This window comes from Coffea arabica, chromosome 7c, assembly GCF_036785885.1.
Source record: "Coffea arabica cultivar ET-39 chromosome 7c, Coffea Arabica ET-39 HiFi, whole genome shotgun sequence".
Taxonomy (NCBI): domain Eukaryota; kingdom Viridiplantae; phylum Streptophyta; class Magnoliopsida; order Gentianales; family Rubiaceae; genus Coffea; species Coffea arabica.
This window is the reverse complement of record NC_092322.1, coordinates 1274305-1301749: the sequence shown is the minus strand read 5'-3', so window position 1 is coordinate 1301749 and position 27445 is coordinate 1274305. Positions and strand designations below refer to the sequence as shown.

The window sequence follows — 27445 nt, the reverse complement described above, 5'->3', positions numbered from 1 at the left end:
CCGTTGAAAGTCAAGGTACTAAACATAAACATAAGCAGCGCAGAAACGCAATTCATCTTCTTCATCATCATCGACGATGAGACCTGAGAGACACTTTTTACTAGTACAACTTATTATTATTATTATGATAAACCTCTTAATTAATCAAATTACTACAAGAAACAAATTAAACCCCGCACCGCTTGATCTATGATATCTAAGAAATCATCAGCTCGTCAACCCAAAGAAGATCAGATAGCTTTTAGACCATCTCCTCGAGGATGAACAAGGAAAGCTGAAAGAAAGTGGCGCAGTAGTAATTTGTAAATGGGGAAATAAGCTGCTGATTAGGGGCATTTGAGCCTGCCACCACGGGTGGTCATTCCAGCATAACATTTGCCACATTTTTCTCGGTTGCCGTACTGCCCTGGAGGAACGCACTTGCATCTGTCGCAACAAGTCACGCATGCCCTTAAGCATACATTCTTTCTCGAATGCAGCTTGCACCTAACCGCGCATGGGGGGAAGCATTCTGCACATGCGTACATAATTTATAGGTACGTGATTCAAGAAAGCCGCGTGATATCCCTTGAAACTAAAAATTCTGTAAAGCAGTCTAATAGTGGGGCCGCAGGTTGCTCACCTTTTGTGTTTCTTGGCGGGGGCTGCATTGGGGAGGGAGGAGCTGGTGCTCTGACTGGCGGAGGAGGGGGCAACGGCACTGGTGGTTTCTTGACAGGTACAGGTGGAACTGGCTTATAAACTGGCGGAGGAGGGGGCAAGGCCTTAAGAGGTGGAGAAGGAGGAGGCAGTTTCTTGGCTGGTGGCGGAACAGGGACTGGTTTGTAAATTGGCGGTGGTGGTGGTGAAGCCTCAGTTGCGGGGGCTGGCGGGGAACTTTCAGATGCCTCGATTGGTGGCGGAGGCGCTTTTTGGGTGATGTCCTGTAAAGCAACTTGTGGTTCTATCATTCTGTGTATGTAGAGCATTGCTCGTAAAATCAAAGATTACAATCAAAGCTCGTACGTACTGTGAAAAGACATTAGGCGGCGGTCTTTAGTCTCCTAAAGTAACCAAATATCACACAATTACTGCAGAGTATCAAATCGATACAGCCCATTTTAGCTACCAAAATCAGTTTTTTTTTCAAGGCATAACTTGCATAATTTTATCAGTATAAGCTTCCAATTCATGATTATTATGCAAAAAAAAGTTTGAGAAAAATGAAATAAAAGGAAACAAAAAGAAAAACAAAGATAAAGACGGTGGACTTTCTACGTTCTCTGCAAGTCATGAGAACACTTACACTCGATGTTAAACAATACGAAGTAAAGGTCTCTTTTAACTTCTGCGGAGAAGGCATGCTAGCATATAACAGATCTTTTATTTGTCATGCCCTACCGAAGAATGGGAGTGCTTCACAGCCACTCTTGTACTGTACAAGTGATAATGCTAAGTGATAAGCTGTGAGCCGATTTTACAGAAAAAAATGGGCATCAATCAACCCCGTCGAAGTGTTTTCCTTTAGCTATTTTTCGCAGTTTATTTGCAGAAGAGGAGTAAGGAGCTGAAAATTGTCTGAGCGTTACCTTGACAAAGAGTTCCTCGCCCCACGATGAAACCTTTGAGTCAATGAAGGCAGGAAAAAGACATTTAATTAGAGACGGAAGTTAAAATTCAGGGAACCATGAAGAACAAAAGCTTAGCAGTTAGAAATAACAAATGCATGAAATATATACACTACAGTAGAAGTGTAAATGAGGTATACCCTTGTTGTGATTAGGAAAAAAGAGGATAATGCCAGAAGCATAACTACTTTTAAGGCCATTTGCTTGCTTAGGAACTAAAGAACTTGGAGAAGTTTGCCAGTGAGTGAGCGACTAGCAGCATCCAACTACGGTTGTTTATATAGAGACACCAGACGAGAGTTAAAGTGGCGACTAATGTGGTGGCAGCTACCTCGCCTGAGGAGGGCCTGCCTGCTAACCAAAATTAATTGCATTACAGACGACTCGGTCCTGATTCACCACATCAAATTGATTACTCCCAAAAAAGAAGAAATGATCAGATATGGATTTTTGTGCTGAATCCAACCTAAGCAGCAGCAGATAGTACTAGTATATATCTTTTCTTATTTGCCATTAGATGGAGTGGTACGATACTTTTTACTGCCGACAGACACATGCCACACCAACTCTGCCTTGGAAACTGGTAATATCAATTTTTTTTTTAGACATATTCTGAGCACTTGCTTTGCGATTGATCAATGAACCATCCAAACGTCAGGCATGATAATCTGCGGCAACTGGCTTCTGGATGGTGATCATTTTACGAGAAACTGTGGTTTGGAGTCTTTTAAGTAATGGATTCATCCTGGCTCCTTCCTTCCTTCCTCATCCTGCTAAGGTTCCATTAGTACGAGTTTGACTTGCCAGTTGGCTCCCATCTCCGAAGAGTTGGCAAGCCATAGTGAATGAGCTATGGTGGTACCCATACGTACAAAAGCTTTTAATGGCTACCCAATGTTCCAGAGCCTTCAATTTTTTGGGGGCCCCTCGGCAGGCTGGGGGAGAGCGGGGGTGGGGGATGGGAGGATCAGGCGATCATAAAACATAAATGTAATTTGATTTCTGCAGCTGGACTGTGCGAGTCAGATATTCTCTACATCTTTACTGATTTTTGGTCGTGTGGTATCTCATGTGTTTTTAACCACCATGCTGGTGGCTATCACTAAAATATTAAAATTTGATGGTTGGAAATCAAGAATTCAAATCTTATTTCTCACCAATTATTACATTAAAAGTGATTTTATTTAAAAAATTCAGACGGATATATAGTATACTCATTTGATCTGATGGTGGTTCAGTCCCCTCCACATTACCCCTATACCTTCTTAAGTCTGTTCCCTCCCCTTATATAGGATAGATTAGGTTATATATCAGTTATCGTCTCAAGAAAAAAAACAAAAAAAAAAACTCACGTGCCTTTGATTTTGGCCTTGTCCGCCTGTCCAAATTGATCATCCTAGTGAAACTTAATTAGGACTAGTTCCAATCCTCCCGGTGGATAAAGATGGAGAGAAAAACGATGGTCTTGTCAAGAAAGGGTACCGTTGTGTATGATTAGTGTACTTGTTTTAGGTTATGGTGTACTTCGCATTACACTTCTTGTATTCCTTGAGCATGGTATGCTTTCTATATATATATATATATATATATATATATATATATATTCTATGGCTATAAACACTGTTGGAGAAAGTATGGATTGATGAAACGGGAAAAAGAAATATGGATTGATGAATGATCTACATCCCAACAAAACGCACCAAGTAAAGATATGAAACTGGAGAATTACTTTGTCATGATAGACTACAAAAGAGTCCTTATGGAGTGATAATTTAGAAGTTGGAAAGATGAAGATTTTAGAAGTTATGCGATGTTTAATAGTTTAATTTGATATATAATAATTGTGCGAGGAGGAGTTTATAATCGTGGATAAGTAATTTTGTATTTACGTAGTTTAAAGGGTTATAATATATTGACAATTAAGCAATTAAATTTTACTAGTATATGTGTTTATTGGTTAATAGCTAATTCGAAAGTTAAAATTGAAATCACAAAAGATCACACTAAATTGTTTATACCAAATCAAACTCCCACCTTCACTTTACTATCGTTGAGAGAGAGGGAGAGAGTTTGTAATGAAAATGGTCAGTTGAACTGTCTATCATGTAGCTCCCGCGTGAATGGTCCAGCGGCAGCGCCTCTCACCAGTGAACTTTGAGGTCATAAGTTCGAGTCTCCGCTCCGCTGGATTCCTCCGCGCACTTAACGTGTTCGGGCCGGGTTGGGCGTCGGGTCCGGGTTGCAGGGGATTAGTCGGGGCCAGTAAGAATTGATCCGAACACCCCTGTGTCGAAAAAAAAAAAAAAGAACTGTCTATCATGTAGATTCCTAATGAGCTTTAACAGGCTTTTAAGACGGTTGTGGACCAAGGTCTGGCCTAGGGTTGCAAACGAATCGAGCCGCTCGAGTCGAGCTCGAGCCAGCTCAAGTCGAACTCGAGCTCAGAATATTAAGCTCGTTAGCTCGCGAGCTTGAGTATATATATATATATATATATATTTTTTTATTTAGTAATAAAATTACGTATATTATATATATATATTTTATTTTTTATTTTCATAGTGAAATTACGTATATATCCTTAATATTTTATTATTTATTCAGAAAAAAATATTATTTTATTTATTTTTTTAAAAATAAAATAATTATTTTTTATTTTTTTCGAGCTCGAACTCTTGGTAAAATTTAGTCGAGACTCGGCTCGATTAGCTCAAAGCTCGACTCGGCTCGACTCGTTTGCAACCCTACTCTGGCCTCTGTCACATGATTGACCCTAGGCCCAATAGATGCATCTATTTTGGGCCTAACAAAATTTCTTGTTTCTTCTCTTTTCGTGGGAGGGTGGAATTGGTGGCGGGCTACTGACAATGATTTAGATCTACTGGCGTTTAAGTGCAAATCTATCAGCGACGACGGCGTTTTAGTGTTATACTTTCTCCGACGGTGTTTATGCAAATGCATTCCTTTTTTTTTGGGGATAATTTCAGAAACCTTTCTTGAAGTTCGTAACAATTTCGTTCGCCACTCTTGAAATTTGTAAAATTACACAAACCTCCTTAATGTTAAGGTTTTGATAACAAAGTTAGTCCAATTAGAAAAAGTAACATTAAAAAATTACTTTAAAAAGAGAGATGAAAATTTTATTCCATAAATACTCCTTATGCATGTATATAAATTACATTAGTAAAAGAATAAAAATAATTAAAGCTCATATTTAATAAATTAGACAACATAAATAAGCAACAAAACTGCACTAATGATTACAAAATTCAGCAAAACAAACTAGTTATCTCTTTTAACATATTGTTAACTATGATTTTTATGATTTTTATGATTTTGAATTAAAAATTTTGAAATTTGCCTTTCTTTTCCCTCCTTTCTTCCTTATTTCTATAAAATTACTTTACAATTGTCATAATTTTAAGAGTTTCAAAAAAATTTGAAATGAAGGAAAAGAAAAACAAAATTTGAAAATTTTTCTGTTCAAAATCATGATAATCATAGCAAACATCATGTTAAAATAGATGACTAGTTTGTTTTGCTGAATCTTGTAATCATTAGTATAGTTTTTATTGCTTATTTGTATCGTCTAATTTATTAAATGTGAACTTTTTGAGTGGTTAAATGTGTGTATTAATTGTTTCTAACTTTTAATTATTTTTATTCTTTTATTAATACGACATATATATATATATATATATATATATATATATATATATATATACGCATAAGGGGTATTTATGGATTAAAAGTTCCATCTCCCTCCTTGAAATACTTTTTTAATGTTATTTTTTTTAATTGGATTAACTTTGTTATCGAAAGCTTAATTTCAGAAGAGGTTTGTGTAATTTTACAAATTTCAAAGGAAACTAGTAAAATTATCAAAAACTTCAGGGGAGATTAGTGAAATAGTTAGAAATTTTAGAGGAGGTTTTTGAAATTATCACTTTTTTTTGTGCGAAAGTATGTGCATGCATTTCGTTGTACAATTTTAAAATTAAACTAAACTAGCCGCCACACGGAAACTTCAACATTTCAGAAAAAGCACTACTAATATTTTCACCAAATCATATAGTAGCATATATATATCGAGTAAAGGAAAAATAACACAAGCCTTTGGATGCCACTTATTTGTTCAAAAATTATTTACTTGTATCATAAATACATAATTCAATAGATATTTTTATCTTTTTTATCTCATATACATCACATTACAATGAATGCTTCAATAATTATTTCAATTAACTTATTATCCAAACATGTTGACCGCTCTTTGACAATAAAATAGACGTAGTCGTACTTGTTCAGCACTAGACTTCAGAACTCACAAGAGTGCGCTTAAGCACAGTTCTAGGTCAAGCACAAGCCGTGCTTTTGATCCCCCTGCCTACCGTCCAACAAGGAACTTCGAGTTCTTGTGTGCCCAACTCACTGATTTGTTTAGCACTAGATACGGGTAGTTTCGATCAGGGAACGGTTGAAATTGTATGAACTGGTATAGTTGATATGAGACTGATCTCTCGAATGACAAAGAAATTATCGAGGAGAAAAGAGAAGTTCAAGCAATCACAAAATAGGCCATCTTTCATAATGAAAAAAAAAAAAAAAAAAACAGCAGCAGATTCTTACTTTTTTGCAAACAACCACGAGGAAAACATAAATTACCCAGTGAAGCCTGGGATGATTATTCGTTACATGATCAAGCGATACAATAGCAGATGAAAGAACAGAAATCACTATGGAGTATAACAAGAAATAGAAGGGGCATCTGTGGACGATTTAATATTTCTTGGGGGTGGGGCAGGGGACGTAGTCGTTATGGTACCACACTTTGTCCCAGGTGACGCACTTCTTCTCCGGACGTCCGGGGACGCACTGGTACTGGTCGCAGCAGGGTACGCAAATCCTCAGGCATCCCCTTTTCGACTCCGCCTTCTGGCAGTATTCCATGCACAATTTGACACAGTCACCTGGATAGATACATGGATACAAAGTCACATCGATTGCAAGGAGGAAGTTCAGTTTGCTGTACTAGTAGTTTTAGATACTAGATAGATAACGAGAAGATGGCTTTCTTTCAATTCCATTCAAGGCCATGTTTATCGCTGAAGACATGAATAACATCTGATCATACGCAGTAGGATGAAGAATTCAGATTTAGAAATTTAGTACCATGGTTTTGCTTAGACGGGGAGTGAACTGGAGAAATTTTGGGAGGGTATGCAGGAGCCTTCTTGGGCGGATAAATTGGAGCCACCTTTGGGGGATAGGTGGGAGCTTTCTTAGGGGGATAGGCGGGAGCCTTCTTTGGTGGGTACACTGGAGCCTTCTTTGGTGAGGGGAGCGGCGGCTTTACTGGTGCATGAGCAGGGGATTTGGCACCATGACGATGCTGCAAATATATAGAAAAGACGTCAGTTTAAGGAATAGAGACTAAAAACTGCCATACCATACCATGTTTCGTCAACTTTGATAGAATGAGGATGGATTAGCGGTCTTGTACGACGAAGACCAAGAAAAACTCTTGGATTGCCATTGCATAAACTAATTTAAGATTTGGTCTCGTGACATGATTAAATTTAGGAAGTCCGAGGTTCACACGTGGAGAACAGGAAATTACAAGTAAATATGGTAGAAGGTGGGGGAAACTTGATCAGAATTACCTCTGTGAGGATATCCTCTTCCATTGATGTGACCTACAAGTACAAAGTAGCAGGATAAATAAACAATGAACACTAGTACTCACTAAATTGAAGCGCAAAGGAAAACCTATTCCTATTCTTGTTAAGAACGCGATTAGAGAAGGCAACAAAGAGGAAAATGCGCTGCTGAATGGTGTTTGAGCGTGTATACATTGCAATGACTTAATTCCACATTGAGAAAGGCTAGATCTTAACCCCTTTATCTTATGTCCACACTAGAGGCGGCAACCTGGATCAGAATCCATTTATCCATCCATTTGACCCTTAATTAAATGGATTTGGATTGCCGATTTTCAGTGGTGGTTTTAAATGGTTTGACCAATTAAATCCACTTAAGTTAATGGTTTTAAATGGATTATCCATATAAACCATATAAAACCAATTACTTCAAAAAAAAAAAAAAACGTCAATCCCTCTGACTCTGAAGTTCCAAGCCAACAAGTTCTGAAGTTCCATAATACCCCAGTCGCTGCCATAGATAAATACCCCAGTTGCTGCCATGGATAAACTAATGATGCCTTAATTTCTCTTTTTTTCTGAATTTTTGGTAACTGGTAAGACGAAGCCCTAAATTGTCTAAGTGACGTTCTATTTAATTCTTCAATTAGAGCACTTGATTTAGCCAGAGTATTGAGATGCTGGTTATTACTATACCATAAATGAAAGCAAACCCTGGTTTTTGATGATGCTAAAGGTAGTATGGAAATGTTGGCCAACGGGTCGAAATGTATGAAGATGAATCATACGACCCGAATATTCTACAACTAGTGCGAGATTGTAGAATTTTGTTCAGATTTGAGGATTAGATCTTTGTGAGCTTTAATCCATTTTCTTCAGCAAACGGAGAAGAAGATGGATAAGAAATAGAAAGAAGAAAACAGCAGAGGAAAATGAACAAAAAAGATAAAGAAAGGAATTTCCTATTTGATGGTTAAATGGATTTTAAATGGATAATTGGATATCCATCATCCATTTGGATCCAATCCGTATACAACCATTTAATAAATGAATTTAAGTGGATTAGACCATTTAATCCATAATCCATTTATGTGAAACCAATTATCATCCATATATCCATTTTGACACCTCTAGTCCACACCTTTCACAAGTTAATGTCTTGAAGGTGCAGAATACATGGTTTGGATTTAGTCTTTCCCTTCCACACATTATGAATGAAACATTCGTGCATGAAAGTGAAGGGAGTATTAGTTGAGAGCCCTAGTAAATGTGATAAATAAGTTACATACATACCTTGGTGCTAACTAGGAGCAGGAAGGCCAGAAGAAAGAGCGCAGACTTCAGGGCCATAATGGTCAGTGGAATCTGGCAAGAAGAACTAGATACTGTTGTGGAAATGTTGTTAGTTGATGAATTGAGCAGTGAAAAACACTCGGTTTATATAGAATGAAGTAGACAAACAACAACATGCTATTGCTTGTTAAAGCAGAAACATGAAAAGCTGGAATTAATGCCGATTCACTGTCGATACCAGCTTCCCCGGATGAAGGCAGCCAAGGAGATTATGAAATTTCTGAGATGCGGACTCTCTGGGCTCAATGCATTTGTCTGCTAAACTAATATTTTCTCTCTCCACCGCAGTTCGATGACAGCAATAGTTTAAGGCTTTGCGGCACCAATCTAGGCAAGATTTCTTAGTTTTTTCTACCCAAAAACTTTTGACCTTCTTGATCGAACTGCTCCACTTGTCGGTTTATATGAACAGCTAGGTTACGACCTTCGGAAGCATGTGGATCGAAGCTCAAAAATTTGACCAAATTAGAGTTTCATGTACTGTAATGTAATTGCCTTCTATCACTTTGCCAGATGAAAGCTATCAGACATTTGTGTTCCCAGGAGTATTAGGTCCTACAAATTCTGGAGTGGAGTTGAGTTTCGTTTAGAACCGATGTATTTAACTGATTTTTCATGGATAAGACAAATGATCAGAGCATGCAAGATCAAGCAACAGCCTTGGGTTATGCAGATCTGCCCGTTTAGTACTGAGAATAGAAGCAGAAGACGAGTTTTAGAGACAAAAAGGGTTCTTTTAATTTTTAGAGTAAGTATCGTATTGAAGAGATTACAGTTGGCGCTGTAATTGCAAGAAAGTTTTTGTTTATATTTCAACCCAACCATGATATCACCTGCCTGCATGGTGCATGCCCTGATCTTTGCATATAAAGAAACGTCTCCCGCAGACATCAAAGTTTGCTGGGGTCGACTCCAGAGTTTATATTTCAGCTCCAAAATACTTGCAATGACGAAGAATTTATTACTAGGCGACATCTTGCAGCGGCTTAAGTTCAAACGCACCCCACTGGCACTGAATATAGGCCCTTTCTTCCAACTTTATCGCCTATTTACATGTAATCAACAATTTAGTACCTTCGGAGATGAACCTGTCAAATCTAAGAGGCTCTTTCTGAAACACAACGAAAGATCCCAAGCAAGAAGCTGCCGGGCAAACCGGTAAATCATCAATGAAAATACATGTGCAGGAACATAGAGGTAATTATTACCCCCCTGGTTAATCACTTCTCCGAATGTTACTGAGACTGAATAATATAAAGGCATCTCAGATAAATAAATCCTTGGCAGATTGCCAGAAGCAATCATAAGAAGGAAACTCTTCCAATCCATCTAGCTGAATAAGATGTTGCCGACGATGACAAATATGTTATTCTCCAGTTACTAACTTACTAATGAACTTCCCCCTTTTTGTACATTTGTAATTAATCACTTCCTTTCTCTAACCCAGAAAAAGAAAAAGGGAAAAAATTACCCCACACACACACAATGAACCTCCACTTTTCCTTTGCATCCCTGTAACTGTTTAAATACCAAAGCCTTCCGCTATCTTTCACCCGACTATTCCTTTTCCACTTTCTCAGTCAGTCATTTGTCGAGATAAGATGATTATCAAATCACATGCATGAAATTCTCAAATCAATCTAAATTTAAGAGCTCCAAACAGTACACAAGCTCAAGGTAATCTAACAATTTATAGACATTCAAGCACAACACTACACAGGAAGGGCAAAGAGATTGTACTTCCCTCATTTTCAATATATCTATTGCAACTTTAAAGCATACGGCGAATGCTAGACTACCAGAACACCCTTTCCATACCAATTGTTTCATCACTTGCATGAACACAAACTGCTATGTGCTACCAGGAAAAAAAAAAAGTTAGCGCCTAAATTTCCAGGAAGTGGAAATAATGGCTTCAATAACTAGGAAGATGATTATTAATGGAGCTTAATGCTAAAAGTGTTTTAATATAAAATCGCAGCTATACTAACTTTAGAAATATTAAACGCAAATAGCTATATGTGTATATCACCCTGATTTCACAGCAGATTTCAAGGCAACAAAAAGTGTATGAAAAGGTAGCAAGCATAAAATACGTACATAAACAAAATGCCTTGACATGACTATCCTGACAAAAGCGAAGAAAATAAGGCATGTCATTTTCAAAGATGGAGGGCAAAGCCCATTAAACATTTACAGTAGACTACATGAAGAAGCTTTTGCAACATCCGCTGCCAAGGTCTCCCTTGCTAGCCTCCGGAGGATCCCCCCCCCCCTCCAGCCCAGTGGTCCAGATGTATGAGCCCTGATTGCAAACTAAAACTCAATTTAGCTAGTCCTAACTCAAACTCCAATTAGCTGATGCGTCCACACAGCTATTGCTCACCAAAAATGACCAATCTCACAAATTATTAGGACAAAATTGAGTGCCCTGAACCCAACATGATGCTTGGAGGGAGGATGCTGAAAAAGCAATAGGCACAGTAGTGCATGGAGCAATGGAATTTTAGAATGAGCTAAGAAGCATGCTCATTTGCTCCCCCTCGTGAGATTTTACATGGACACCTGCATGCTACCTTCTGCGTAAAGCCTCAAAATGCTTAACAATGTGGAAAGATTAGGCAAGTTCATAGGTCAAACTAAAGGATAAAATCCACAATCAATCTTGGAAAAAACAAACAAGATAGATTGGTAAAAAAAAATGAAGAATCTATACTGCAAAGGTCACTGGATGATTGAGCAGCCCAGCTCTAAATTTAACTTAATAGTCCTAACAAATGAAGGAATAAAGTAACAACTCGGCAGCAGTAAACTGTAATCAACAATGAAAATTATCCAATCTGAATGTTAACTTAATAGTCCTAATAAATGAAGGAAAAAAGCAACAACTCAGTGGCATTAAATTGTAATCAACAATGAAATGCATCCTATCTGAACGTGAAATTACATTAACAATCCCAAAATTCTACAAGCACTCATACAGATACACTTAACGGAGCATTCCAAAATTTAGGCCGAGCACATAGAGAACTTGATACATTAAAGTGCAAATGAGAAAATCATCGTACATTTATCTAGCTGAAGTCTTCTTCATCCTGGAAGCTCAAATTTAATGTCTGTAACTTGAAGCCTTTACTTTGTATCACCTCAACCAAATTTGAAGCCACACCTGTAGCTTGCACAGTTGTTTGCTTTGTCAACTGCAAAGAACAGAGCGGAATGAACTTAAAAACTGTTTGAACAGATACTGAGACGATATTATAATTAAAACTAGCAGAACCTGCATGCTCTATGACTTGCCCCAAAGATTGGGTTGGGAAAAAGGTGAAGGGAGTGCTTGTTGACTTCAATAATCAAACTACATTGGGATTTGGACCAACTTATTTATATCACTTTGCTTCCTAACATTGTAACCAGTTGTAAATTTATATAAGTAGTTAATTGATACTTGTGCTTTCCACCCTGAGATCTAAGTTACTAAAGAAAGATCAGGTTAGCTTACCTCTACACTTGCAATACCTTCAAGAACTTGCACTTTTAGGTCTGCAACGCCCTCTGTTTCCTACATAACGTACATAGGAAAAGCAAAATGCAGGTGAAGATGCAGATCTTCGAACACAATGTCAAAGATAGATAACCATCCCCCATTATGCAAATCTTTAAAACAAGTTTATCAGTTTATGGAGAGCAAAAGTAAAGCCGAGAGTAAAAAGGCTAAAAGAAAGCGCCAATACAGTAAAATCTCCTAGCACAACTTGATCCAAAATTTACAAATGAAGCTAGTTCGATGACGGAAACGTAAAACTGGCAGTAGCAGATACGCTGAGGCAGATGAAGATTCCAAACCACACGAACTGAACAGGGAAGGCAGTAAGATTGTATACCTCTAATGCTTTTGTAACTGTTGGAATCGCTGTCTCGTTCATTGTTCCTTCAGCCTGTACAATTGCGATTTGAAAAAGAAAATGATGACAAGGTTGGATAATTCTGCCATTATTCTACAAATTACGGAGATTGCAACTAGTAATGGTAATAGTAGTCGCCTCGTTCAAACCCCCCCCCCCCTCTTTCCCACTCCAAAAAAAAGAACAACAGCAACAACAACAATGGTAATAGCAAATAACTAGTAACTGAAAATTAATAAAGCCAAAGGGGGTACCTGAAAGAACATGGTAAGGATATCAGAAGGCGAGACGGTAACAGAGACAGTCTGATCGGTGGTGGCTGCTGGCGGCGGAGGAGTAGAGGACGCTGCTTCATCTGCTTGCTGTTCAGCCTCTGGAACCAGGGTTTCGTCTTCGGCTGCTGCAACAAAAGAGCGTAGCTTTCTCGTTGTCGGAAGCTTTGTCAAAATAGGGGAATAAATGGCAGCAAAAAGTAAAGGAGAAGCAATGGAGGTAGTATGATTTGGGAACCGAAAGAACCGAGGTCGAACGCCAGTAGGTGAAGTGGTGGGAGAGGAAGAAGACGGAGAAATGCTTCTGCAAATTGAAAATGCAGCAGATGAGGTCATCATTGTGTTTGCAGTTGGAACCATTTGTTCGTTTGATGCGCTCACTATCTACTGTGTTAAAATCCACCCCCGATCCTGTATGTTATCCGCCAACCGCGGTCAAGCTAAGTCCCGTGGGACCAATTTGAATTCTGTACGTCACCATTATTCGGTATCAAATTTAATATTACTATTCGGTACCAAATTCAATGTCAATCCCATTTATCAAATGATAATAGAAAAAATTTAAATAAATAGCATTTAATAAATTAAATAAACGGGACATTTGATATAAATATAAAAATGACACTAAATTGACACTAAAAAAGTGACACTGAAGATCCCGTGTGCGTGAGACTGATTTTATTCTAGTTTCTAGTACTTGCTTCTTCTCCTTCTTCTTTTTTCTTTCTTTTTAAAGTCCGGGTAGACAAACCAAGTCCCGTGGGACTAGTTTTATTCTAGTTTCTATTATTTGCTTCTTTTTTCCCTTTCTTTTTAAAGACCAGGTGGATTGATTATTATCACTAGATGTGGGTAAAATTATCCGCTAATTCAAAAATTTGTCATATTCGATTTAATTCGATCCGAAAATTAGGATATCCAATCTGTATTATTTGATAGGGTCAAGAGAGGATTGAGTACCCGCTAAGATACGAGACGGATTATATTTATATAATTAAAAATTCGCATATATCCTACCCGCCCTGCATATATATATATATATATATATATATTTTTCTATACATATTACAAAATAATATTTTTGAACCTAAATAAGCAATTATATTGAACAAATTGTATTACAAATACTAGATATTATAATTTATTTACAAAATTCATTTATAAAGGTCATGATCTTATGTTTTATAAAAAAATTAATTAATGTAAAACATATATTTAAAAAAATGTGCTACTTATTTCAAACTTTTATTAATTTGAATTCTTTTAATTTTTTTTCTTTTTGTTTGTATTTTCTTCTCATGCTTGTTTCTTGGTGGGACATTTTTTTTGAGAAAAAAAATATGTATTCAATTTTGGATGAATATGTAAAATATAAAATTAAATTAGTATAAATTATTTTTTTAAAAAAAATTAATAAATGGAACAGGACAAGTAGGGCTGTGCATCGAAATCGAAAGCGGTAATTCGGAAGTTTGAAATCAAAAATTTTTGAAATTTTGACTGAAATTTTTCCGACCGAATTCGATTTCGAAATGGCCAATTCCGATTTCGAATTCGATACCGAATTGAATTCGAAATTCGGTGAATTCATTTTTTTCGAATTGGGGAGGGAATTAGAATGAACAGATGAGGGAGGGAGGAACAGATGAGGGCCGGCATCAGCAAAAAAGAGCCTCGGGTGGCAGGCGAGGATGAGGCAGATGAGGGAGGAGAGGGCAGAGACCCGAGCGGAGACACGATCGCACTCAGCCTGGAGATCAGAGGTCTGGACAGAGGCAAAGGCTGAGGAGTGGAGGAAGAAGATGGCAGAGGCGAGGCCGAAAAAGAGATCTGGAGGTTAGGATGGGAGGAGAGGGGTGGACTCAGACAGGAGGAGGGTGAGGGCGAGGAGGAGGAAGAGGAAGAGGATGGCTGCGGACTGGAGGGAGGTGAAGCGGTGGACGAGGGTGCAGCCCTTGAGGAGGGGGTCGGAATCGGAGGAAACGATGGTTGGTGGGTGAAGGCGACGAGGATGCAAAGGATGAGAAGGTAGAGGTGGAGATAGCGGAGGTCTGAGAAGGCGGTGGGCGCTGTTGGGGAGAGGGTGGTAAGGTCTGGCGGTGTAATCTCGGGAAGACTTGAGATGGTTCTTGGTGGTATAGATGAGATGGTAGAGTCCCAAGAAGAGCAGAGCCGAGGATGAGAACGGGGACTGGAGCCTAGTGAGGTGACGGTGGTGAGGAGGAGACCGCGTTTTTGTATTTTCTATTTTCCTCAATTCGAAATCGGAATCACCGATTTCAAATATTATGTTTTCGAATTCGACCCGATTTCAACCAATTCGAAATCGGAATTACCGAATTCACTTTCGAATTATCGAAATTCCGAATTCAATTTGAAATCGGTTTCGAAATCGAAATTTTTCGACTTTGCACACCCTTAAGGACAAGTACCCACCCCATATGCAGATACCTTATAACTGAATACCCACAGATATATCAAAGGTAAAGATTAGAAAATGACTGACCCAGAAGATACGGATCGGATCAGCTAAATAATGAACGGAACAATACTCGACTTGCACCCACCATAATTATCACTGCAAATTAAAAAAAATATGTATTCAATTTTGGATGAATATGTAAAATATAAAATTAAATTAATATAAATTATTTTTTAAAAAAAATTAATAAATGGAACCGGACAAGTACCCACCCCATATGCAGATACCTTATAACCGAATACCCGCAAATATATCAAAGGTAAAGATCAAAAAATGACTGACCCATAAGATATAGATCGGATGGGACAAATAATGAACGGAACGATACTCGACTTGCACCCACCTTAATAATCACTGCAAATCAAAACACAGCTCGAAAACTATAAATGTTTAATAAAAATTCTTACATGTCGCCCACCGTTACAACACATCCGGTACAACCATCCAAACCTTACCCGGATGTGTTGTACCGGGCCGCGGCCTACTAGTGCTCCTATGCCACGTACTGTTTTTTTTTTTTTCTGAGTTTTTTTCTCCCTAGACATACATCACATCTTTTTCCCAACGAGTTCATCATCCTTGGAAACCCAAAAAACTGGAGTAGAACATTGAAAAACATAAACCATTCGCGTATTATACATGTAATTGGATTAATTTCTGTTTAGCCCCTAGCCCCCCAAACTAAGACAACTGTCAGTTGAAACCTTCAATTTCAATTTTTATTTTTTATCGTCTTTCCCTCTTCCCAAAGCATCCAAACCCATATAAATGGAAGGAGCCTATAAGCTGTAGATACCTCGGCCCCAAAATCCAAAAAGGGAAAGAAAAAAAATGAATACCCTGAGCTGAGCAAAACCGGAGTCCCCCTGATAAGATCAGTTATTTTAGCATAAATATTCCATAAACTCAATAGAATTATAATAAGAACTCATTCACAACTAACATCTTAAAAATGTACAGACACAAAACCAATAAGCAGCTCTTTGTTCTGACCCAGACAACAGCAACAACAAAAGATGTCTGGCACGATTGATTCCCTCCTTCAAAGCTTAATGGTTGGATTGCTAGAGGCGTTTCAGCTATTTTACGTCACGGTCCACTTGAAATTCTCCACCTGCAAAGGAATCCATGTCTTAGCCATGCTCTAAAATGCAAAAGGAAAATAAGAAGCAGAGCATGAAATGGCCTGCAGAGTCTTACTCTTCAAATATATAGCTAGATTTGCCTGGGCATCAGCTTCGGTGTTGAACTCCTAGCAAATAGACAAGAAAATAACTCGGAATGCAGTTGATGCACAGAGAAAGATAGCGATGACGTGAAACAGATATCATGCAATGCTATCTTAGGGTAAAGCTACTCTTTCATCTAAAATCTAACACCACCAATGAACAGCGTATAAAGAGTCCAATTCAAGCAACAGGTTCAAAAGGAAAAACCTGTTGCTCCTACATTGAGGTACAAACTAAAGAAATTTCAGAGGAAGAATATGATAGATTTTCTGAAATTGATTTTCATCCAGGAGCAGTAAAACCAGTAGGTGAGACTATTATTATCATGTCTACAAAAATATGCTAGCCTCTCAACAAAAAAATAAAATAAAATCTTAGCAAAATTGACTGATATGAATTTCTTTATCCATTTCTGAGAGCTCCAATAATCTACAAGAGATGCTCATTCTTACTCTGTCAATATGATTGATATCAAAAGTCTGAAACTGATCCTTCAGCTCCTTGGCCACCTTGCACAACTCAGCCATGTTCTGGTTTTTGCATTTCCAAAGACCCTGAACCTGTTCCATAAGAATCTATCAAGTAAGTTTACAGAATAATTACAAGGTCCTCACACCGGAAACATAAACGAAATGAAACCAAATCTGATACGTGACAACGTGCTTAAAATCTTTAACAATATTGAATCACAAAACTAAAATCAGATAAAAGCAAGTACACCAAAAGCAATCCAGGACAGCACCAGTTCCTTTAAGCTTAACAGGTACTAAGTAATGGCAAGAAAAAAATAGCTTACCAAGACACCTATATATTTGGCTCCTCAAGGTTTATGTGCAAACTAAATTCAAGGTATAGAAAAGCCACAAGGGATATTTGGAAAGAAGACCTTACTTTTCATTGAATCAACATTTGTCAAGACCAAGTAGCACTAACTCAAAACAAACGTTGTAAGAATGCAGTTTTTCTATGCATGAACAACAGAAGAAGAACACACAAGCAAGGTATTCTTCAAAACTGACAAGCACATGAGCTAGTGCATTTAAGAGTTGACAAGCAAGGCATTCTTAATAATTGGAAAACCACAAGGTAACTCTTTTCCAACATTTTTTAGCTCAAGCAAGCAGGTAAAACACTCTAGGAGTTAACAGTACAGAGGTTCCTTGTATTTCAGAAAACACTAATTGATGAGAAAGTACAGTCCATTTACACTTTAAAATGCAAAGGAGAACCAGAAAGACATAAACAAGAATCAAAAACCCATAAAAGAAAAAGAACAAATGCGTAGAGCAACAGGATGATCCTAAGTTCAAAATAGTTTTCAAGGTATCATGAATGGAACTAACCTGCATGCAGACAAGTTTGGAATCTCCTTGAACACGTATGTGCTTAAACCCTTTTTCAAGAGCAAACTTCAAACCTAAAATTGCGCCTCGATATTCTGCAGCATTGTTAGTTGCAACACCCACACCTTCACGCAATCGAAAGACCTTCCAAAATGTCATTCAGATTTGTGAGCTACAATTTACTTAAAAAATAGCCATGTACAAAATATGAATATCAACATTTTAGGCATACCATACTTCCGTCTGCAGCTCGTACAACAGCACCTGCGCCAGCAAGTCCAGGATTTCCCTTTGAAGCACCGTCAAACTCAACAATACAGGAACACTGTATTTGTAATCAGAGTTTAACCTATTCAATATGCATGAAATTTGTATAGACTAGATTCACATTATATGCATTTATCAACTAATAAAGAAGCACATTCTGCAGAAAACAAAGTCCTCCTGCATCAGCATTGAAGATGATTTTAGATGGATGGTTACTTCTTTATCCATAGAAAGGCCAGATATCTAAGTTCCAATTAAGTTGCTCATGCATAATGTAAACTTAGGGCAACTGTCTTCATATCTAGTTAGATGCGTATAAGCACAAAGTAAAAACCATAACCAATATCAGAGAAAAAGCCAGAGAAGGATCTTAAGTTTCTTGCTGTTTTCTAAAGGAAAATGAATAGCTGCAAAGTTTATTTGAAGCCATAATGCAGCTTACAAGTGCTTCAGGTTTCAAATCTAATCTAGGAGCCCTTTGAAAGCATGTGAAATGCAGTTAACAGTCCATACAAGTGACTCTAGAAACTGGTTTTTAATATAATGAAAACTTACGCAATAAGAAGAAACTGGAGGAACTTTAAGGAAATTATCAACTATGGGATGCTTTTGTTGAGGATTGGCTGAGAAAGAAGCTGATCCAGCTACCTCCTGTGCATGAAAAAGGAAAAGATAAAAAAAACCTCGTTACAGTGATGATATCCCCAACAAATAACTACTAGCACTTTTCCCTACCAAAGTCAACAATCAATAGGTCATAAGGAAAAAAAAATGTGCAGGAAAGAAGTTAAACAAGATAACCTACCAGACTAAGAAGAAACACTTCACAAACAGCAAACCAAAAGATAAAGACTCCGGTTTTTAATTGGTCAAACATCTACTTTTAGTTGGGAATACTGCATGCTTGGGCTATTGTAACTTATGTTGATGACCCTGCTATCTTAAATACACTATTACACCACCTCAACACTAAAGGAAAGTCTAGTGTCAACATATTCTTGACAGCTTAGGCGCCTAATAAAACTTCTCCAAATTTTTTCTATACCAAAGTCTAGCATCAAAACAAAGGCATGCAGTATTACATTCATTTTGAAGTTCACCTGCAAACCCTTTTGAGGAAAGTTCTTGACAGCCGCTTTCTCTTTTGTGGGAGCCGGTTGCTGAAACAATCAGACGGAGCACAATCAGATAGAATTTTAAGATGTTTGCATTGCTTTATGCAGTAAATAACTACTTTATGCTTGCATTTCTAGCAAATGGCATAACTCAATTGTGCTAAAATGAACTTGAGAATGCTAAAAAAATATTAAAAAAGGATCTTGAGAATGCAATTACATCTTGGAAACAGGATCAGAACATGCATCCACAGAATATTAATTAAAGAGACATGCCAAGGGATTGATCTCGGTAGAAATTCCCTGTTCAGGATTCCAAATTAAGGACTTACTCATCAACACAGACCTCAGCAACATACACTATCAGACTAGAACAAGTCAGGAAACTCTAATCTTTTAACAAGATATAGGGAATAGAAGAGTTCAATGCACCGAAAAATAAGAATATCTAACCCGAAAAGGGCAAGAAACAGTATGTCCAAAAAGATCTTCTTGAACATCAGCAGCATCAACAGAATATATTGCGTTCTTAAGTCCACGAGAAGCAAGATACTCCTCAGCTTCTTTAGACAAGCAATACCCCTTACATAGACTAATGGAAGGATCATTCACCTGAAAACATAGAAAAATTATAGCAACGGATTAGATCAGTTACATTTTCCTAAAAATTTAACTTCATCTAAGAAAAGTGCAGAAACAGTTCAGTGGCCAGAAATAAAGTACAGCAAAAGTTGAGGTCAACACAAGTTACACAACCAGTTTGTTAGCACACATTTCAAAAAGGGCAGGAAACAGCATGTCCGAAAAGATCTATAGAATATATTGCGTTCTTAAGTCCACGAGTGGCAGGATACTCCTCAGCTTACGTTCTCTCTATATCTAAATGGAATTGGAATAAGTACCTCAGCCGAAGAAGATTCTTTAACAAGAATAACCACTCCTCTTGCATCTCAAGGCAGCCTAATTTTCTAAAACAAAAACCAATTTCCGGACAGCGCACGAAAAACTGCAATTTCTAGTCCTCCACAGCTTAGAGTGAACACTCAGCTAAAAGATTTTACAAACTAACAGCAATATATTAGCCGTTAGAAAACTCCATTAGGGAAAAAAAAACACAATTAACTAAACTCCATAAATAGTAACTGAACTACTAAGAATAACTCAAATTAGAAGGGTGGAAAAAGGAAAAGAATAATCGCCGGAGAATAACATTACCGAGGAGCGAAGCAGAGATTGGAGATCACTCATGCTCTTGTAAACCCCAATCATATCCCCCTTTCGTACCACCCAAAAGACGTCCCTTTCGTCCCCCATTTGACGCCTTATTTTATTTCTACTCGAAAACGCTGTACAAATCACCAGCAAGCCACAAAATTACTCTTTGTTGCAGCCAATTTGACCTAAATAAAGGAATCAAATTTGACCTAAAAATAAAAGTTCCGGAAACGATCAGCATGCATTCTACCAACGAGGTCTTGAATTTCTTTCTTTCTTTTTCATTTTCGAAAGAAATAAAGGAAGAAACAAACCCTAATTATGAGAGTGGAAATCGAGGTGAATGAGCTGGCAAGCGAGGAGTTTACACTTCTCAGTTCTCAAACCAGCAACCTCCCCTTTCGAAGCTGAAGACCGAAGGTCTGTTCGGGTCACACAGTCTCCAGTATAATCAGGAGGACCAACAACAGTAAAGCATCAAAATTATAAACTGATACGGGAGTGTGTGTGTGTGTGTGTTATTTGCGGTTGTTTGGATAAACTGATACGGGAGATGAAGAGAACATCTGGGCCTTTTGGCGGGAAAGTGAAAATGTGGCATGAGCTTCTTGTTCCTCGTAACTGCCTCAAGCCCATGTGCTTCATGCACCAGAGTCCAATGCATACTAGTCTAGGCTTTAGCATCCCCTGCTCTTCCGTCCGCTGTCTGCATGATGTCCTTTTTGTATGTATTTCTAGACTTATCAATTGGATTGGGCTAGCACAAACTCAGCTCACTCGGCCCTAAATTTAATGGGCTGAGCTTTATGCTATGAACATTGCTGAGTTTGGCTCAAAATATTTTCCTGGATTTGCATTTGAGCGGAATTTGGATTGCACTGAATTCAACCCACTTAAAACTCGACCAACACAATACATATTTGGGTAGATCCATCTTTGTAAACCTAATGGCTCAATTTTACCCAAGTTTTTGCCTATATATATATATATATATATATATATATATATATTAAGGGACTCAGTTACTATTTTATGTAATATACACACATGCACATATATTGAAGCAACATATAATAATTGAAATTTAGATGGCTAATTTTATGAAAAGTTATTCTTTTGCAATCTCTAGTTGATAAGTTCATAGATGTTATGATAAACTATATTATTTTTTCTCATGAAATTGGATATTGCAACTTAAATTTAGATATTTTATGGATTGAATGGTTGTTTAGTTTAACTGGATTTTTTGAACATGAAAAATGCATGACATGAATTTAAGTCTGCTCCAATTAGGCCCAATACTCAACCTTTTCTTTTTGTCAAACGAGCATGAGCTATAAAAATGTGAGCATAGCTGAGCTAATTTTAGACTTAAATGAATGATATTTTATATAGAGTTGAAAGACGAACCAAATTATTTGATATTCGAATCAAGCTCGACTCTATAAGAGCTTATTCGATTTTAGTTCACTAGCTAATCAAATCAAGTTTAAAACGCAATTTGTATTTGATAAACTTTTAAATTTAGTTTGAGCTTGGCTTAATTAGCATATAAATGAAACTTATATAAAAACTTAAGGCCTCAAGTTCGACTCGAAAAAAATTCACTCGAGCTCGACTCGAGAAGTAAACAAATCAAGTTTGAACAAAATTTTAAACTCGCAAAAATAATCAAATAAGTTTGAACATTAAATGTTCAACTTGTTTAAACTCGTTTACGCTCCTAATTTTATGTGAGTTAATATTGAACACGTCAACACTCAGCTCACATAGCCTAATTGAAAAGGTTATCAATTTCGACCCATACATGAATAGTCAATCATATAAAGAGTAAACCTTTATTAGGAGCACAATGTAACATTGGCCGCCAATGAGACATTTAAAAGTCTATTTAGCTTTAGGTCGAGTTTTCGAATTTTTGCACATAATCCAGTTGGGTTTTTCCTCTCTAGCGTCTCATACACTTAAGCTCCCCCTCCCTTTTAGAGTAAGATAAAATTAATTATGTCGTCACTTGAGAAATTTAAAATAAAAAAAGTACAATATACTACGGGGCGCGCATAGATTTATACGTGAATCCCAATCAATGCGGGGGAAGAAATCAACTTATCATAAATGTTTATTTACAATAATACGATTGTAAATAATGCTAAATAAGATTAAAAAGCTGTCAAGATGGAAATAAAACATAATAAGTCAAGTTACATTCAGTGCAGAAAAAGGGAACCTAGGGATGTCAATGGGCGGGGGACCCCTCCCCCATCCCCTGCCCCGCTGCCTACATACTCCCCCCGCCCCCGCCCCCGCCCCAACCCCATCCCCCGCTCCCGCCGCCCCGTCCCCACCCCGTCCCGTTTCCCCCGGGGATACCCGCGGGGCTAATAAAAATTTATTATATAATTTTATTATGTTAAATTTTAGCAAATAATCAAATATTAAAATATCAACACATCATCAAATTATTATTCATTATAATTTTACAATTGAAACTTATAAAAATAATCAAATAAAAATTATTTGAATACAATCCAACATGATGAAATAAATATAACTAAAGTAGTCAAGTTTTCACTTTTAGCACAAATACAATCACTAATTCATTATTGTGCTTGTGTTTTTTTTAAGAAAAAAATGTTATTGTATTAAGTGTAATTAGGGATTTAGTATAAATGTATTAGTAAATTTAGTATAACCAATTAATAATTTGTATTAGTACACATATATAATTATTAGTATAATTAATAATATCAATTATATTATATATACTAATAGACATTATATAATACATATAACTAATAATATCATTATCATAAGTTTGTAACTAATTAAATTATAAATTATATATAATTATATATATTTTTTTATATATTAATTTTTTAAAGCAGGTGGCGGGGCGGAGTATGTACCCCCGCCCCGTTTCTAAGCGGGGGGAAAAAATTTCCCCCCGCCCCTGCCCAACCCCCTCCCCATTAGCCTCCCGCGGGGCGGGTGACCCCATTGCCGTCTCTAAGGGAGCCGATTGAAATAAAAAAAGGTTATGAGCAAAACTGGTTGGAATTGGATTACTTAGTCTTGGGGGGACGTTAGAAACAAATCAACAATAGTCCAAAAAATTTCTTCAGTTGTTGCGGCGCCCGTTGACATTGACTAGTGTTGTACTTGTAAGTAATGGTGTAACTTTGAGAAATTTAGGATTGTATTATATATATATATATATATTTATTTATTTATTTTATTGTATGCAGGGAACGGGGCGGGGGATGGAGCCCGTGTATGTTTCCCCATCCCCACCCCATTTTAAGACGGGGGAAAATATTTTGCCCCTATCCCCGCCCCATTTCTACCCCGGCAGGCACCCGCCCCATTGCCATCCTTAGCTAGGATGCATTTAATGAACAAATGGCACATGCTTTCTTTTTGTTGATTTCCCTTGATGTCTTCATCTTGTCAATAGAGTTAGTTCTCCCCTTACTTCCAAAGAAACCCATGCAGTATATAATTCTTGCTAGTACTCATGTCAGGAAATTAAGAACAAAAATATAGTAGCCCAAATTGTGATGTGCTTCGGATGCGAGTTAAGATTAAACCCATTGTCAATCTTCATGAACCACCAGTGCAAACAGAGAAAGCCTTCAATAGAGAGATAAATAAAACAATTAGGAAAGGATAGTAATTCTTTTTTTTTTCCACTATGTTTCTCGAATTTCTCAACAAGAAGTCAGTTGATAATTCGAGATAAATATTTATTCACTTTCAAAACACAAAGTAAAATTAAATTTAAAAAATTATAAATTCTTCTAATCTAGTAATATAGTAGTATCTAATTGACCAGCTGCAATCAGGAATATCAAAGTTCACATAGAAAATTAGTTGGACTTGCAGTCATGGACTGGAAGCCCGGTGCCACTAGGAAGCAGCAATATTATTAGCCTTGGCCTTCTCTTCTGCCTTGGCCGATACATTCTTCCTCAAAGTTTCCATGGCAGCGACATATTCTTCAAGTTCATTCACGTCAAGATCATCAAAGCCCCTTTCCCACCAAAATCCTTCGCCGCCCTGACTTTCCATTAAACTTTTCTCTTTTATCTTTTCAGCCTCAATCTCTTTGAGAATCTGCGCATACTGTTCCTCATCCTGATCACGTTCTTGACCACCACCGTCAGCTTGCGGAAACTGATCAGCGTTGTTAGGGGTTGATGAGGTTGCCGCAAGATAACGATCAACGATGGTGGCGACGGAGGACCGGCCGCCAGCGGCGAAGACGTTTCCTCCTGGAGATTGAACAATCACGGCAACGTCAGCTCCACAGGTAGCACTGAGTTCCGCAGCCTTCCTGAACAAACTCGTACGACGTTTTGAAAACGTGGCTTGCAGGTAGTTCTTGTTCTCGATTTTCTTGATTTCAATCTTCTTTCGACCAGAGCCGCCTTTTCTCTTCACTGTGGCTTCCATTGCTGAACAAGGGTAATAGTAGTATAAGCTTTCGGGACAGAGAAAACAGTTTGCTCAAGATTTGAAGGAAAACAGAAAACTACGTACCTCGCCAGCAATGTACGTGGGTATATATAATTCTGCAAGTTCACCGACTATGGTCGATAATTTCTCTGCAGAATCTTTAACATATTCTGAGCTTTTCAGTTTTTCTTTTTTCGTTTTGGTTAAATTTGCACCTTTTTAAGGAAAAATTAAGAAACTATCACTAATAAGCTTCCAAAATCGTGGATTCCTCCGGGTAAAAAGAGGAGGCATATTAATAAGTTTCTTTTTAATGAGTTTCTTAAATTGTAGATTCCTCTAGCTAGGTTTTTTTTTTTTTTTTTAAAAAGAGCAACTTTAATTTTCCAAAACTTAAGAATTCTCGTACTTGGAAGTACTTCCTTTTTCTCGTACTAACTTTAATTTCCGAAACTTAAGAATTTTCCCTCGTCGGAGCATGATTAGGGATGGCAATGGGGCGGGGGACCCCTCCCCTGTCCCCCGCCCCGTTGCCTATTAGTTCCCCCCATCCCATGTCCCGTCCCCCGCCTCCCCCCCCCCCCGCCCCGTCTCCCCCGCGGGGTTAATAAAATTTTTTATATAATTTTATTATAATTAAATTTTAATAAATAATCAAGTACTAAAATATCAATACATTACCAAATTATTATTCATTGTAATTTTACAATTGAAACTCATAAAAACAATCAAACAGAAGTTATTTGAATACAATCCAATATGATGAAATAAATATAACTAAAATAATCAAATTTTCACTTTTAGTACAAATGCAATCACTAATTCATCATTGTGTTTGTGCTTTTTTTTGAGAAAAAAGTGTTATTCTATTAAGTGTAATTAGAAATTTAGTATAAATGTATTAGTAAATTTAGTATAACTAAATAATAAATTCTATTAGTAGACATGTATAATTATTCATATAATTGATAATATCAATTATATTACATAAACTAATATACATTATATAATACATCTAACTAATAATATCATTATCATAAGTTTATAACTAATTAACTTACATATAATATATAGTCATATATATATATAATTTTTTTTTTTGCCGGTGGCGGGGCGGGGGAGTATACCCCCGCCCCGTTTCTAAGCGGGGGGAAAAAATTCCCCCCCGCCCCGTGAGCCCCCCGCGGGGCGGGCACCCGCGAGCACCCGCCCCCATTGCCATCCCTAAGCATGATCGATCTGACATGGCACAGACACTGCACTGTATATTTGCTTTACTAGCCGCGCAAAATTTTTTTTTTTCTAGGAACATCCTCCTAAGACTTTCCCTGCGGAATTTTTAGAGTAATTTTGGGCATTCCATTTTTCGTCAAATTTCTGTCTAAGAAACTCTCTCTGATGAGTTCCTAAATTGTGGGTTCCGGTAGGCCAGAAAAAGAGCAACTTATTTTTCCTTTTCGTCCGCATTTTGTACTTCCTGTTACTTATTTCAACTTTCCAAATTTTTTTTTTAAAAAAATTCTAGAATCCGGTAGCAATATCTGACGTGGCATAAACGCCGCACTATTGAATATTGACTTTTTTTTTTGGAACTTTGGAGTTGGGACAAGTACGACTTGCTATATGTTTTAACTTACACTTATATTATTTTGTTGTATAAATGATTTTTTATTTTTTAATTTACTAAAAGTGTGAATTTTATTTTCTACACCGTATGTCGTATGTCGAAAGATCGTGGGGTTTTTACTCTGAGTTTAAGGTCCACAGAGGTTTTGTTCTGTCACCAATTGGCTGAACGTGGTTTCCTTGTGGATTCTCCTTAGATTGCCTTCGGGTTGACGTTTTCGTTAACTCCTGTGCTTGTTCTAATTGTGTGGATGCGTGTGTTAATTTCAATTGCTGAAAAAAACAGACCATTTATATGGTGAGGGTGTGCACCGGAGGGGTTGGATCACCATCCCACGTCGAAAGATCATGGGATCTTGGTTTAAAGTCCACAAAGGCATCGTTCTGTCACCAATTGATTGAACGTGGTTTCCTTGTAGGTCCCTTTTAAATTGCCTTCGGGTCGACACTTTCATTAACTCCTGTGCTTGTTCTAATTGTGTGGGTGCGTGTGTTAATTTCAGTTGCTGAAAAAAGATTAAAAGTACTATACTAAACCACAATTTTAATTGTCTCAACACGATAGTTTTTAAAAGTAGAATAGATGGACATAGCCAACCTTTTTTTTTTATTAATATTCTACGCAACAAAAGCATGTTTATTTTGGAAAAGTTTTGAGTGCACCAAAGATGGTGCGATGAAAGGGTAAATGCCTTATTTGGATTGCCATTTTTTTAAAAAAAAAATTTACAATTTTCGTAGATATATTTTTCTCAATTACCTTTTTATTTTACATATATTGAATTACTACAATACATTTATCTACAAACCAAGAAAAGAAAATAGCAATTGTTTTCGTATGTGTTGAAATGCAATTATAAAGAATTTGACTATTTGAGGAAGGAATAATTTCAGAAACCTCCCTTGAGGTTTCACG

The 27445-nt window shown here is 37.2% G+C and overlaps 4 protein-coding genes and 1 pseudogene across 6 annotated transcripts; all 5 read right to left on the bottom strand.

Annotated features, from left to right (window-relative positions):
• Positions 1–19: 19 nt before the first annotated feature.
• LOC113698283 (uncharacterized) lies at positions 20–9191 on the bottom strand. Its single transcript, XM_072056844.1, has 7 exons — positions 8561–9191; positions 7271–7303; positions 6780–6999; positions 6393–6577; positions 1569–1601; positions 623–923; positions 20–511 (listed from the first exon to the last, which is right to left on the bottom strand). Exons 1-7 carry the CDS (start codon positions 8615–8617, stop codon positions 327–329), a joined length of 1014 nt encoding a protein of 337 aa, XP_071912945.1. The 5' UTR covers positions 8618–9191; the 3' UTR covers positions 20–326.
• Positions 9192–9407: 216 nt separating this feature from the next.
• LOC113698282 (uncharacterized) lies at positions 9408–13221 on the bottom strand. 2 transcript variants are annotated; one of them, XM_027218048.2, is made up of 5 exons: positions 12780–13221; positions 12505–12558; positions 12123–12182; positions 11689–11820; positions 9408–9665 (listed from the first exon to the last, which is right to left on the bottom strand). In XM_027218048.2, the coding sequence occupies exons 1-4, from the start codon at positions 13155–13157 to the stop codon at positions 11695–11697; spliced, it is 618 nt and encodes a 205-aa protein (XP_027073849.1). In that variant the 5' UTR covers positions 13158–13221; the 3' UTR covers positions 9408–9665; positions 11689–11694. The 2 variants fall into 2 exon arrangements, with proteins under 2 accessions (XP_027073849.1, XP_027073848.1); XM_027218047.2 differs by lacking the exon at positions 9408–9665 and having other exon boundaries at positions 11425–11820; positions 12780–13220.
• Positions 13222–13862: 641 nt separating this feature from the next.
• On the bottom strand, positions 13863–15238 carry LOC113698835 (uncharacterized; annotated as a pseudogene).
• An 887-nt stretch (positions 15239–16125) lies between these two features.
• Positions 16126–21032, bottom strand: LOC113698281 (uncharacterized). Of its 2 annotated transcripts, none has more exons than XM_072056947.1 (10): positions 20763–21032; positions 20449–20657; positions 19687–19845; positions 19219–19278; positions 18674–18769; positions 18084–18176; positions 17852–17995; positions 16961–17068; positions 16480–16531; positions 16126–16393 (listed from the first exon to the last, which is right to left on the bottom strand). In XM_072056947.1, the coding sequence occupies exons 2-10, from the start codon at positions 20545–20547 to the stop codon at positions 16359–16361; spliced, it is 846 nt and encodes a 281-aa protein (XP_071913048.1). In that variant the 5' UTR covers positions 20548–20657; positions 20763–21032; the 3' UTR covers positions 16126–16358. The 2 variants fall into 2 exon arrangements, with proteins under 2 accessions (XP_071913048.1, XP_071913046.1); XM_072056945.1 differs by having other exon boundaries at positions 20449–20579; positions 20763–21030.
• Positions 21033–24354: 3322 nt separating this feature from the next.
• Positions 24355–24900, bottom strand: LOC113698834 (agamous-like MADS-box protein AGL62). Its single transcript, XM_072056843.1, has one exon. The coding sequence runs from the start codon at positions 24898–24900 to the stop codon at positions 24355–24357; it is 546 nt and encodes a 181-aa protein (XP_071912944.1).
• Between the last annotated feature and the right edge of the window lie 2545 nt (positions 24901–27445).

What these genes read in the sequence shown, in the direction of transcription:
- LOC113698282 (XM_027218048.2), bottom strand. Translation starts at nt 13,157, where the DNA reads ATGGTTCCAACTGCAAACACAATGATGACCTCATCTGCTGCATTTTCA. An exon ending in TCCTTACCATGTTCTTTCAG is followed by an intron (nt 12,559 to 12,779) that starts GTACCCCCTTTG and finishes GCAATTGTACAG; the next exon opens with GCTGAAGGAACAATGAACGA. An exon ending in CAGTTACAAAAGCATTAGAG is followed by an intron (nt 12,183 to 12,504) that starts GTATACAATCTT and finishes TACGTTATGTAG; the next exon opens with GAAACAGAGGGCGTTGCAGA.
- LOC113698281 (XM_072056947.1), bottom strand. Translation starts at nt 20,547, where the DNA reads ATGGGGGACGAAAGGGACGTCTTTTGGGTGGTACGAAAGGGGGATATG. An exon ending in CTGTTTCTTGCCCTTTTCGG is followed by an intron (nt 19,279 to 19,686) that starts GTTAGATATTCT and finishes TGATTGTTTCAG; the next exon opens with CAACCGGCTCCCACAAAAGA. An exon ending in CCAAACTTGTCTGCATGCAG is followed by an intron (nt 17,069 to 17,851) that starts GTTAGTTCCATT and finishes CTTATGGAACAG; the next exon opens with GTTCAGGGTCTTTGGAAATG.
- LOC113698834 (XM_072056843.1), bottom strand. Translation starts at nt 24,900, where the DNA reads ATGGAAGCCACAGTGAAGAGAAAAGGCGGCTCTGGTCGAAAGAAGATT.
- LOC113698283 (XM_072056844.1), bottom strand. Translation starts at nt 8,617, where the DNA reads ATGGCCCTGAAGTCTGCGCTCTTTCTTCTGGCCTTCCTGCTCCTAGTT. An exon ending in TGCTCCTAGTTAGCACCAAG is followed by an intron (nt 7,304 to 8,560) that starts GTATGTATGTAA and finishes TTGTACTTGTAG; the next exon opens with GTCACATCAATGGAAGAGGA. An exon ending in CCCGTCTAAGCAAAACCATG is followed by an intron (nt 6,578 to 6,779) that starts GTACTAAATTTC and finishes GTATCTATCCAG; the next exon opens with GTGACTGTGTCAAATTGTGC.